At 40.4% G+C, this 14,476-nt stretch overlaps 1 protein-coding gene across 1 annotated transcript in view; it reads right to left on the reverse strand.

The window, feature by feature from the left end:
- Nucleotides 1-14,476, reverse strand: part of LOC126458550 (L-threonine 3-dehydrogenase, mitochondrial) — a 220,191-nt gene that overhangs the window by 117,747 nt on the left and 87,968 nt on the right. The window contains exon 4 of the mRNA XM_050095670.1: nt 298-447. Within this exon, the coding sequence (XP_049951627.1) occupies nt 298-447 (150 nt within the window). The remainder of the gene's footprint in view (nt 1-297; nt 448-14,476) is intronic.

The following is a 14,476-nucleotide window of genomic DNA, read 5'->3' on the forward strand; positions in this document are numbered from 1 at the left end:
TTTCAAAATTTTCTTTTACGATAGTTCGCAACTGGACTATGTCTCTTGTGTAGCCATAAAGACACCTTTGGCAAAAGGGAAGTTTCCATTGCTTTTTTATCTTTATTCTTCGTTGCATAAACAAAAAAGTAAACACAACGTCTGTACTATACAACGCGTTACAGGAAGTCTCAATTGCTTTATCCTATGAATCAGAGGATATTATTAGTCTTCCTCCTGGTTTGTCTCTGAAAACAAAGGGCAATAAGAAATATTGTAATATGAGTGATGTTTGCAGCGTAATTCAAAAGCTGGTACCTTCTATGTTGACCCTCACGGCGAGCGGTACGTTCTGTTCTCCAATGGCGCTCAGCAAAGCGCTGAAGTGTATAATCCAGTCGATGCGGTACATGACGACGATCTTCTGTAAGCCTTTGAAGTCCAGGATGTCAGCGAATATGTACGGCCCTGAAAAGGAAACAAAATGAGTGTAAATAAACGCGTTTGTAATTGACCGTAGCTTGTCAGCACCTATCGGCGGTTTTGCCCTTCTGGCGTCTTTTATCGCTTTACGAAGCTCCATATCTTGATATCTCAAAAGGTTTCGTCTTGTGATCTTCATGTTGCCTTAGTGTGTTTTATTTCTTCTGCCCATTCTTTGCTTGGTCTTCTACGTGTGCTAACTCTTTGAAGGATCTAGGTAATGCTACCGTTTTCTATAACTGAATCAAGAGGTGTTTCCATAACCGACATTTTAATTTATGCATACTGATTTTTATCGTATGACTTAACACCACACTGCTGTCTCTAAGAATGCATCCTCTGCACTATTTATCTTCTGTTGTCACTTTTTTAAAATTTTGGTTGGATATTAGCGTTATGCACATTGAAATTAAACAGAATTGCCTTTACAGGTACCCACTTTAAAACAAAGAAAGTGTTTTTCGTCTTAAATGATGGTAACTCACTGCTATATTTACTCTTTGATGTTATTCATTTTTATTATTTCTCTCACTGGAATATCTTGTACCCCTTGATACTCATTTTGGTGTCCTAACGGTATTTTCGTGCATGCCAAAGCAACATGTTTTATTCTACAAAATTCCTAGCCTTAAATCCGATCGCATCTCGTTGTTAAGCAAGAATAACTTTTCCATCGGCAAGAAACAAGTTACACATATTATTTTTCTTCAACTTCAGGTCAGTTTGAATTTCTTTCTTCACTATTATTTTAATGCGTTGAATATATTAAATAAGGTTGGTGACAGGTATAGGCGCAGAAGAGCTACTGTGAAGTATGGAAGGTAGGAGACAAGGTACTGGCAGAACTGAAGCTGTGAGGACGGGTCGTGAGTTCGAATCTCGGTCCGGCACACAGTTTTAATATGCCAGGAAGTTTCGGGAATAGGCGTGGTTTAAGACCTTTCATCAAGACAATCGTTTTTGGAGTGAGTCCCAGTTACACTCCAGTTGAGCGATCGTATATTTCACGGTGGTTTCATACGTAATACTAGTTTTTCTGTGTATAGGTAGCTATAGGCCTATATTTCGGCCACCTGCAACCGTCGCCTTTGTCCCCTTCCCTGTCGATTTATTTACAAGTCGCTTCATCGCAAACAAGTTGTCCCCACATAGTTTTCTTTTCCTGAATGTTTTCTGATCTCCGAATGCCCTCGTTTACATTTCTTTACTTCATAAGGTCTGGTAGTAGAGAAGAGAATTTCTCTGTAATTGGAGCACAAATTTCTGCCCCTTCTAAATACCAGAACTTCATTTGCATGTTTGAAGTATGCAGGTACTGGCGCCACGCGTAGATGATGTTAGAGTTATTAATTTCGTTTGGGCGTCTAACTAGATAAGATTCAAAGATTCCAAATGGCCAGGGGAGTAACTGTTTTTCATAGCTTTAGTACTCTTTACATGTATCCTACGTTAAATATTTGGCATTTGTCGTGGAGGCCTCTTAAGACACACCTGCAGACGACTGCCTTATAACTGCCAAAAGTTGTTTACAGTGCTGCTTTTATTAAATACTAAATGACTGTCTTCAATAGTTCATTAATATCAGATGTGTTATTGTCTCATGTATGACAAATGCGGATTTTGTCGTAGATTAGTGAGCACGGGAGTGAAATGTCCGGATTGTGGGTTGGTGTTTCACTGGGGTGATTGTAGCGGGGAATCTGCTATTGTACCAGATGAGGATGGCCAAAGGAGTTGTAGATTATATAGCCGGGACAAGAAAATCATGGAACAGGGAAAAAAGATTTGTGTCCTTCAGGCTGAATTAGAAATGGTGTACTTAGAATTAGACAGGTTGAAGAGGGAAAGAGACAATAGAAGCTGGGAACAGGTAAAAAGTCGTAGTCAGAGGAGAAAACCCCAGAAATCAAATTTCAGACTTCAATGAGCAATCAGTTTGATTTGTTGCCTGAAGTAGGAGAGCTTCAAACAGTTTTTGAGCAAAGTAGGGTGCAGCGGACTCGTAGTAACAATTGTAATGCTAGGTCGGGAGTAAAGTCAAGCACAAAAAAAAAGAGTCCCGCTCTTAGGTAGCAGTCACGGGAGAGGTGTAGGCCAGTTGCTAACAGGATAGGCTAGGAGTCGAGTACCAGGTCACAAGCATTTTGAAACCTAGTGCTAAGCTTAGTTAGGTTACAGAAAACCTAGGGGCCTTGTGCAAAGATTTTGATGGTGAGGACCATGTTCTTATAGTAGGAGGAGCAGGAAACAGCCCTGGCTAGCAATTCGGACTATAGTATTAGGTGTGACCTGAATGTACACTACTGGCCATTAAAATTGCTACACCAAGAAGGAATGCAGATGATAAACGGGTATTCATTGGACAAATATATTATACTAGAACTGACATGTGATTATATTTTCACGCAATTTGGCTGCATAGCTCCTGAGAAATCAGTACCCAGAACAACCACCTCTGGCCGTAATAACGGCCTTGATACGCCTGGGCATTGAGTCAGACAGAGCTTGGATGGCGTGTACAGGTACAGCTGCCCATGCAGCTTCAACACGATACCACAGTTCATCGAGCCAGTATCTCTGCCACCATTGACCAGACGTTTTCAATTGGTGAAAGATCTTGAGAATGTGCTGGGCAAGGCAGCACTCGAACATTTTCTGTATCCAGAAAGGCCCGTACAGGACTTGCAACATGCGGTCGTGCATTATCCTGCTGAAATGTAGGGTTTCGCAGGGTAGAGCCACTGGTCGTAACACATCTGAAATGTAAGTCCACTGTTCAAAATGCCGTCAATGCGAACAAGAGGTGACCCAGACGTGTAAGCAATGGCACCCCATACCATCATGCCGCGTGATATACCAGTATGGCGATGAGGAATACACGCTTCCAATGTGCGTTCACCGCGATGTCGCCAAACACGGTTGCGACCATCATGATGCTGTAAACAGAACCTGGATTCATCCGAAAAAATGACGTTTTGCCATTCGTGCACCCAGGTTCGTCGTTGAGTACACCATCGCAGGCGCTCCTGTCTGTGACGCAGCGTCAAGGGTAACCGCAGCCATGGTCTCCGAGCTGATAGTCATACTGCTGCAAACGGCGTCGAACTGTTCGTGCAGATGGTTGTTGTCTTGCAAACGTCCCCATGTGTTGACTCAGGGATCGAGACGTGGCTGCACGATCCGTTACAGCCATGCGAATGAGATGCCTATCATCTCTACTGCTAGTGATACGAGGCCGTTGGGATCCAGCTCGGCGTTCCGTATTCTCTCCTCAACCCACCGATTCCGTATTTTGCCAACAGTCATTGGATATCGACCAACGCGAGCAGCAGTGTCGCGATACGATAAACCGCAATGGCGATAGGCTACAATCCGACCTTTATCAAAGTGGGAAACGTGATGGTACCCATTTCTCCTCCTTACACGAGGTATCACAACAACGTTTCACCAGGCAACGCCGGTCAACTGCTGTTTGTTTATGAGAAATCGGTTGGAAACTTTCCTCATGTCAGCACGTTGTAGGTGTCGCCACCGACGCCAACCTTGTGTGAATGGTCTGAAAAGCTAATAATTTGCATATCACAGCAACTTCTTCCTGTCGGTTAAATTTCGCGTCTGTAGCACGTCATCTTCGTGGTGTAGCAGTTTTAATGGCCAGTAGTGTAATAGGAGCAGCAACAGCTCGCACACGTGTGCGGTTTGTGGATGTTTTGCAGGGCCATGAGCAGCCCTAGGTTAATACGGTTGTCAGCCGTGTTAACACAGAGGCGGGTGGTTACTGTTGGCAGAAACTAAATCTCATACCTGTTGATGCAATTTGGAGATGGGGTTACATTAGTCATGGCCTGCACCTGACTAGGAGGGGGAAGGGTAGATTAGTTGATCTTCTTGCAGAAAATGTAAGGGGGGGCCACATGCACACAAGACAAAACACCTGTGATTACTGGAATCAGAGGGACACATTTTTTAGGTTAGAGTCAGGTTACAGACAGAGAGTATTGAAAGAGATTAAAACAGAACAGTGCCATAATGTCTGTAGCAGTATCCAAAGAAATAAAATTTGTGTGTTTCATCAGAACATTAGAGGATTGAAAAATAAGATAGATGAGCTTCTTGTATGCACAGAAAATGGGGTAAATTCTGAAGGTATAGATGTTTTGTGTCTCTCTGAACACCATGTAACTGCAGGGATGGAGAAGTTAAATTTCAGGGATTACAGATTAGCATCTTATTCATGTAGAGTCAACATGGAAAAAGAGGAGTTCCTACTTATATAAAAATTGGAACAAGTCAAAAATATTGAAACAAATAGCTTTTGTGTAGATCAAATCCTTGAAGCATGTGCTTGTATAAGTTGCTACTGCATTATGCTTCCATAGTAATTGTAACAATCTACAGATCCCCTCAAGGTAGCTTTCAGCTATTCATGAAAAATCTAGAGGCATTATTGAGCTACCTGTCAGATAGAAAAAAAAAATGGTTCAAATGGCTCTGAGCACTATGGGACTTAACATCTATGGTCATCAATCCCCTAGAACTTAGAACTACTTAAACCTAACTAACCTAAGGACATCACACAACATCCAGTCATCACGAGGCAGAGAAAATCCCTGACCCCGCCGGGAATCGAACCCGGGAACCCGGGCGTGGGAAGCGAGAACGCTACCGCACGACCTCAGATAGAAAGAAGCAGTTAGTGGTTTGTGGTGATTTTAATGTTGATTTCCTAAAAGATACAGAGAGGAAAAATTAGCTAGAATCTTTGTTTGGTTGTTTCAATCTAGTATCTGTTATAAATTTTCCAACTCGTGTGCAGCAGGATAGTAGGTCACCTATCGATAACATTTTCATTGATGGTGCTTAGGCAGAAACAATTAATGTCTACGCAGTTGTTAATGGGATATCTGATCATGATGCACAGTTAATGGAAATAACACATGTAGCACCTTATAGGCTTCAGGCAGTTTCATGCAAGGCAGGGTGGCTTATTGATGCGAACAGGGTACAGAGTTTTAAGAGCACCCTAGAAAAGGTAGAATGGGATGAAGTATACACAGAAAATGATTCTGATGCCCTGTAAGTTTGTCTCAATATTTGAGAGTTGCTTTCCTGAAACGTTATCCAAAAAAGCAATTACAAAGTCAAGTAAGCCATGGATTACTAAGGGAATTAAGATAGTGTGTAAGAGGAAGAGGGAAATATATGGATAGGATCCGATGTTACTTGCTTACTACAAAAGATACTGTAATATTTTAAGGAAAGTCATTAAGAAGTCGAGAAGCATATGTGTTCTGACAGAAATTAATAATGCGGATAATAAGATTAAAACTATATGGAATATTGTCAAACGGGAGATGGGGAAGCCTGACAGTGTACAGCATACCATAGCAATAAAGCTAAATGATGATGTTGTGTGTGATAATTCACAAGTTGCAAGTGTTTTTAACAATCACTTTCTGAATGTAGCAGCAAAAATAGGGTTAAAGAGTTCAGTTGAAGAAGCAAAAAATATGTTAAAAATGTCATTCCCCAGGACTTCAGGCCTTTAGAAATAGCACCAACATCCCCCACTGAAATTAAGGGAATTATAAATATACTGAAAAACCAGAGCTCATGTGGTGTTGATGGAGTCTCTAACAGAATTTCGAAGTTTTGTTCTAATTTAATAAGTGGAGTCCTCAGTGATATATGTGATGCTTCTCTGGCACAGGGAATTTTTCCAGACAGATTGAAATATGCAATTGTCAAAACTCTTCATAAGAAAGGGGACAAGAGTGACTTAAATAATTATAGACCAATCTCATTGCTGACTTCATTTTCTAAAATATACGAGAAAGTTATGTATTCAAGAGTAGTCTCACAATTAAGTGAAAATAATTTACTCAGCATGTCACAGTTTGGATTTACCCATCAAATAGTACAAGCCCTAAATAACAAATTATTTTGTGATCTTTCCAAGGGATTTGACTGTGTGGATCATGTCACACTTTTAGAAAAACTCAGGTTTTATGGAATTGAAGGCTACACACACAACTGGTTTGGATCATACTTAATGAACACAAAGCAAAAAGTTGTGCTGAATAACACAAATAATGTTGGGAGGGTGGTAAATTCTAGTGAATGGGGAGTTATGACGAAGGGAGTCCCAAAAGGTTCAATTTTGGGTCCTCTACTGTTCCTTATTCATGTGAATGACCTCTCACTTAACGTTCAGCAAGCAGAAATTTTTTGCAGATGACACGAGTGTTATAATAAATCCCATTCCAGAATAAGCAGCTGAAGATATTGTTAAGGATGTCTTTCAAAGGATTATTAAGTGGTTCTCAGAAAATGGACTGTCCCTTAATTTTGAAAAAAACTCGCTATATCTGTACAAAAAATAAAGTCATAGCGACAATTTATGTAACATATGAACAGGGCTCAGTTAACAGGGTAGATTTCTCCAAATTTTTGGGTGTTCAAATTGATGACAACTTGAACTGGAAGAAGCATATTACTGAGCTTCTCAGACAACTAAGTTCAGCTTCTTTCACTTTCGTATAATCGCTAGTATTGCTAATAAACAGATCAGCCTCCTAACGTACTTTGCATATTTCCACTCAATAATGTCTTATGGAATAGTTTTCTGGGGTAACTCACTGCTGGGACATAAAGTATTGATTGCACAAAAGAGAGCAGTGAGAACAATTAGTGGTGTTCACCCAAGGACGTCATATAGGCACCTATTCAAGAGTTAGGTATTTTAACTGCACCATCAGACTACATATATTCGCTAATGAAATTCGTTATAAATAATCCATCTCAATTCGCGAAGAACAGAAATATTCGTACGTACAACACTAGAGGGAAAATGACCTTTCCTATCCGTTATTGAAGCTGTCAGTTGCTCAAAAAGGAGTACATTGTTCAGCAACAAAAATCTTTGATCGTTTGCCCAACACCATAAAGTGTCTGGCAGGTAACAGATCAAGTTTTAAATCTAGCTTAAAATCATTTTTTTTGGACAACACTTTCTATTCCATGGACGAGTTTCTGTTTCAGAACAGGTAAAAAAAATGCACCTCTAACTGTAGTTGCATATGTAGAACTAAAAATTTCAGGAATATTAATATTAGCACTGCTCATGTGTGTGTATATGTATCTTGTAATCTGACTTGTTCCATATCATATCGATAAAATAATCGTGAAAATTATCTACGGAACAATACACAACTAAACTAAACTCAACTTCTGAATTTAAACGATCTAACATACCCATGACAGTGCAGCTATGACAGCGTAAGTTAGGTTCTGCCTTTTTAATCATTTTTCCCTTATTCCATTTATTTTTCTTCTTATTCGTTGTTTCGTTGAATCTCGCCGCTTCCCCGTCCACTTCTTCTGTACTTTTTGCAGATATTGTTTCATGTCCCACAAATTTCGGTTGTTGAACCAACACTCGCGTCTCCAATTCGCTCTGATAATTCTGAGTTATTTTGGAAGCTTCCTATGTTACAGGCACCTGTTAGTGCACTGTTTACTGTATCATATATTTACAGTTATTTTTCATACTTATACCGTAACTAAATAATGGTCTTGTAAAGAAGTGTGTAATGAATTGCGTTGTCGAGTCACAACTGTAATTTATTAGCTATTCGTAAAGCGTTTTGAAGCCTGTGGGCTATTTTCAGATGCTAACAATCATCTTGCAGAACTAATTAACTGTAAATCCTTTTCTTCATTGACAGAATGAGTAAACAACGAGTAACTTTAATATAGGTGTCATTTAACACTTTGCTATGTTTCGGCATTCATTGTACACTGAAAATAAAAGATAATTATGATTCGGGATGATATTTCATTCTAAAATTAATTTTTGAATTACAGTCATGGGTGAGGCATGTAAATGAAAAAAAATGGTTAAATTTAGCGGAGTGATACGCATTGTGCTCCTCTTTTTACCCCCAAACTCTATTGTTAGGATACAAGGTTAGCAATTGATTTTTGGCTTTTTTGTTCTGGTTGTGGACGTGTGTGTATGAGCAGCGTACGGTCTGAAAAAGACTGCTGATGTAATTTAAACCAAATCTCACAAAGCTGTCAACGTATTTGAGTTAATATGCTATCATTTTTGTATGCAAATAATTCGCTTAATCGACCGATTGCGTGCTCTTAAATATCTTCTTTACTCTTGCGAATAAATTTCCTGAGACATAAATTTCTTCAGTCTTGCCATTGTTTTTCAGTGGTTGTCATAATATCCTCTTTTGCGAGGATATTGTGTAAGGGAAGTAGAAAGCAGCTAACACAATACAATTTCCCTTCGTCTTCATTTATATTGCTATTATCATTTCTCTATTTGCAGTTCAGTCTTTTATCTAACTTCTTAGCCTTGTATTCATAACCAGTCACATCCCTACCTAAATAACTCTGTTTATTTCACTGTAGTGTCACTTTTGATATTATATCCTCTATTTTTTTCTGAGTATTACTATATGTATTTTATGTGCGCGTAATTCTATTACACCTTTTTATCTTTGATTCGTATTCATTGTACATGCCAAAATACCAAGTTCATGCAAATTTTTCATTCACAATTTCAACTCGAGGCACAGGCCTCCCTTATGAGATACTTTGCAGCAGATCGATAGCTTCAGCTTCCAGTTTGGAGAAAGAGCTTGTCTAATCAATGTTTAGTTCTCTACTGGGTGCTGGATTCAACTATCTTAAATTAGGAGCCTTAAGTCTGCTTCTCCACTAAGGTATTTCGCTTTCGGGGGCCATTGGCTTGCTAGTCCTTGGCACACTAAATTATCCTGCTCTGTCTGAAGGCGCGTTCAATAAGGCCCTGTCCTCCGAAAATACAGAAATAATATTACCAGAAGCAACATATCATCTTGGATTTTCTGTTAATGGAATGTATCATGTGATAAGCGAATAAATACCTCCAAAAAAGAATATAAATTCCATTTACATGCGTTAGTAACAAGTTTCTTACTTGTTTTCCATTTAGTGCTCTATCTCTTATGCTTAATTTTGATTATTTTAGTTATGGAATGAACAATAAATTGAATCTTTACTGCTATGTCGTTTTGTTATTTTTTAAAGACACAGGCTTTTATTGCAGTGAATGATATGTTGTCTGGAGGACTCTCACATCTACAGAGTGGGTACCCTTACGGGTTGCTTCGAATATAATTGGTAAAAGGCTGAATGAACTCGTAGTACAGATGACAAGGGAAGTTTTATTTCTTGGTCTGATCACTATTTTTGACCTTTTGTTTAGCCTCTTCTCCCTTTATCACTCCTGTTCTCTTTTTTTTCACATCGTCCCCACTAGAGTATTCGTAGGATGAGTGGTGCCGTTTCTATTGCTTTGTAATTTCTCTCTTCGGGCTATTAGAACTTTTTGCCTGAGAAATCAGTCTGACTAGGGAACAGCAACTCAAACAATAACTACCCCACAGAATGGAAACTGAATATTTGGGTCAGCTCTCCGAAATTCAGTCTCAGTCAAGAGAAACGGGAAATTCACGTGGTTCTCGAAAAATTGAGAAAGAAACAGGGTGAGGCAGCGATTCATGGTGACTGATGACCGACGATGTCTGAAGGAATACTTCTAGAAGAAGAAATACAAGAAGAAGAAGAAAAAGAAGAGGAAGAAGATCTGCAAGCCTACCTGTAGTTGCTGCAGTGTTGCGTAAGGTAAAACCGAAGGCTCCGTGTGTAGTTGCTTAGCCACACCCACTGGCTTGTACCGAGGCGTGATGACTCACTCTTCCTGTGCATAGCCCACAAATCGTAAAACGACGTAATGGCAGGGCGGGAGGGGGGGAGCTTACCTACCAACACACACTAAACGGGTGCTTTCCGTGCAAATGTAGATTTAGACCATGAATTTGTGAGAAGAGATTACCCCTTCCAATATTAGCTTCATCACCTTGCTTGGAACAAAAGTATTTCATTGAACAGGGCAATTCAAAATGAATATAGCGAACAGAAAGGGCTCTAAATACGTAACTACTTAATGCATAGAGATAAATCGATAAGAATTACAGGGAATATCAAAGTAAATTCAAAATTTTTACGTGCTTTAGAGGTGTTCTTATATGACTCCGTTCGGTCACACGGGCAACGCTAAGCGGTAATCCATTTGACGCATTACATTCTGAAGCAAATCTGGAGTCATCCGGGCGAGCGCATTAGAGGTATGCATTTTGAATTCTATAACTTTTCCGACAAAAGGAGGAAGCACATACGCAAGATCTTTCATATAACCCCATAAAAAGACAGATGTAGTGAAGAGCAGCACACAGCATCGTCATGTCGAGCACGGCCGATCCAACGGTTTGGAAGACGTTGATTTTGAAACGTGCGAACCTCTGAACACCAGTGTGGGGTGCTCCATCTTCCTGAAAGATGTAATCCGCGGAATAAGCGTCAAGCTGCGGGAATCAACCATTGCTTATTCATATTTAGGTAAAAGTTTGTTGAAACGCTTTGCTCAATGAAGAAAAATACAACGTACAGTTTTTATGCGACGTCGCGCAGAAGATATTAGCTTTGGCTGAATTGGGCTGATGTTCAGTAACGCACGAAGCTTTTTCTGTTGTATCCCGTATTCGAATTTGCCGGTTAACCTTGCCACATACGTGGAAGACTGCCTTATCGCTAAAAAAGAGACGTGCAGAAAATGTTTCTTACTCTATGGCTTGCTGCATTATCGTGTGTTTCACTTCCTGCAAAATTTGAAATATGTACGGTTTCATTTTCAGCTTCGTTTAAAAAAAAAATGGTTCAAATGGTTCTGAGCACTATGGGACTTAACGTCTAAGGTCATCAGTGCCGTAGAACTTAGAACTACTTAAACCTAACTAACCTAAGGACACCACACACATCCATGCCCGAGGCAGGATTCGAGCCTGCGACCGGAGCGGTCGCGCGGTTCCAGACTGTAGCGCCTAGAACCGCACGGCCGCCCCGACTGGCTTCGTTTCCAGAATATGTCAGAACTTTGTTGGTGATATTCGAACGTCGGCTTCCGTGGTCTGCGTTCACACGAAGGGCAATTTCCTTGAACATTTTATAGTGACACTCTTTGCTGGCCTGTACTTCATCCTTTGTGCAAACATCCTGTTTCTTTGACTGTCGGCGCGTTATGCGGATGTTACTGACATTTGGAGCTGCTTGATAGTATCGCTGACAAAATCCTCTTTGCACTATGAAGACAAAACGACGATTTTTAACCGTTAACATGAAGAATGCCTGTTGTACAGAATCCGTCATTTTCACTTATGACACAGAACTATTCACTCATGCAAGGAACGAAATTTTCCGCTAAATTTATATTCTCTGTGATTCTTATCGATGTATCGCGATGCATTAAATGATTATAGCCGTTTGTAATCGCTATATTCAAAAAAATGGTTCAAATGGCTCTGAGCACTATGGGACTCAACTGCTGAGGTCATTAGTCCCCTAGAACTTAGAACTAGTTAAACCTAACTAACCTAAGGACATCACAAACATTCATGCCCGAGGCAGGATTCGAACCTGCGACCGTAGCGGTCTTGCGGTTCCAGACTGCAGCGCCTTTAACCGCACGGCCACTTCGGTCGGCAATCGCTATATTCATTTTGAATTGTCCTGTATAGATGTTTTCTCATTAAAACTGTAGTTTTATCATTTACATCTGCATATATGTAGAGTCAGCAATTCATTTTATGGGCAGTATGTATTCTGTTTACGATTATTCTGACAAAGCACTACGAAAAGCGTTGTACCCGCGTGAACACTAGCTTCATCATCATTAGTCGTTTTACTCATTGCTGAGTGTCATGACCTCATTCCCTCATCATTCTTACGTAGTTGAAACTTCAGACAAATGTCTCCATCCACAGCGATCTTCGGCCTTTCTTAATATGATGTGAAGAGGCAGGCTGGTAATGTTCTGTTTGCTGCTCTCCCAAGCGGTCTTCTGCCCTCAATTTTTCCCTGGACGATGGTCTTCTCTAAATTATCCCCTTTCCTTCTCAAGATGTTCCCAAGGAACTGAAGGTATCTTTAGCTGACATGAGAAGATAACCTTCTTGTGATTTTAAGTTCTTGTATTATTGAAACATTTGTTCTCTTTTTTGTGTCCACGGTATACGTAGCATCCTCCGCCAACACCACATCTCGAACGGATCAATGCGGCTCTTATCACTATCTTTCACGGTCCAGGTCTCGCATCAGTATAAGACTACAGGAAACGCCAATGCTTTTACCAAGCGCATCTTAGTTGTCTTCGATATTGCCAGATTCTGCCATATCATTGTGAGTTTGACCATTGCGGCTCGCCGGCCGCGGTGGTCTAGCGGTTCTAGGCGCGCAGTCGGCAACCGCGCGACTGCTACGGCCGCAGGTTCGAATCCTGCCTCGGGCATGGATGTGTGTGATGTCCTTAGGTTATTTAGGTTTAAGTAGTTCTAAGTTCTAGGGGACTGATGACCACAGATGTTAAGTCCCATAGTGCTCAGAGCCATGTGAACCATTTTGAACCATTGCGGCTCGGCCAAGAAAGATTCGTCGTCTTATCTCTTTATCACACTTTCCTGTGCAGTTAATCAGAGAACCTAGAGATACTTAATCACTCACTATCTCCAGATTCCTTAAGCATCCTGTAAGTTGATTTTGATCGGTGTCTAGGCGATTTATAACCATTAGTTTGGTTTTTTTCATGTTTACCTCTAGGCCAAGGTTTAGACTAACATCTTTCACTCCTGGGAAGAGGTTACCAAGTTCTTCCTCACTTCCTGCTGTGAGTGTAGTATCATCTGCGAAGCGTAAATTGTTGATTTTCCTGCCGCCAATTGAAATCCCACCGTCCCAGCCATCCAGCGCTTTCTTGATTACACACTCTGCATAGATACTGTAGAGCTGAGGTGACAGTATGCAACCTTGTCTGACGCTATTTGTCACATCGAAAAATTCCAAGTATTCACCATCTTCTTTTATGGTTGCGGTATGACTGTTGTAAAGATCTTTTAGTAAGGATAGCAGGTGTTTTAGAACCCCAGACTCGTTGAGCACATGCTACAACTTGTCCCACATGACACAATCAAAGGCCTTTTTATAATCTAGGAAGCAGATGGAGGCAGGGACACAGAACTCATAACATTTTTCAATTATCTACCTTAAATTCTAGACTGCCTCTCGAGAACTTTACCTGACACGAAGCCCGCTTGTTCTGCGGAAATCTGAGACTGCAGAAAATTTTTTAGGCGTTGATTCATTATATGCAGCAGGACTTTACTAGCATGTGATATTAATGCTATGGTCCTACAGTTGGAGCAGTCCGTAACTGATCCTCTTTTGTGCAGAGGAATTAGGACACTCTTTAGACAATTCACCGGTTTTCCACACCTTATTACATATTAAATGTAGGGCATGCTGCCTTCCTCTCCCATAGCAGTCAGCATTTTTCTGGAAATACCATCTATACCTGGGGGTTTGTTGTTTTTCAGATGCTTGATGGCATTTTCGATTTCACTGTACAGAATATCAAGTTCTTTATTTGATTCCATACAAATGTTCTCTTCTTCGATGTTGTTCCCTTTGCAATGCAGTGTTTCACAGTGTTGTTTCCACCTAGCTATTGCTAATTGCTTGTAACTAATAACAGTGCCATCTATATCTTCTACCATCCACGTACGCGGTTTGAACTCTCGAGTGATGTTGTTTATCTTCTTGAATAGGTCATGCGTTTCATTTACTTTTTGATGTTGTTCTATGTCATCACAAATAGTGGTGAGATACAGTGTGTTGTCAATTCGGCAGCTGCGCTGTATTTTGCAGCGAAGTTCTTTGTATTCTTCTTCATCTTCAGCCGTTTCTATGCTACATTTCTTTAGTGTGCTCCGTTCTTCGATGAGTGGTAGAGTATTGTCCGAAATCCAGGGATTGTTTGCTTGAGGGGTCTTAGTAACCTGTTCAGGGAGAGATGAACGATCATTTCTTTCATTTTGTCCCATATTTTGGGACGCTCGCATAAATG

This window comes from Schistocerca serialis, chromosome 2 (assembly GCF_023864345.2).
Source record: "Schistocerca serialis cubense isolate TAMUIC-IGC-003099 chromosome 2, iqSchSeri2.2, whole genome shotgun sequence".
Taxonomy (NCBI): Eukaryota; Metazoa; Arthropoda; class Insecta; order Orthoptera; family Acrididae; genus Schistocerca; species Schistocerca serialis.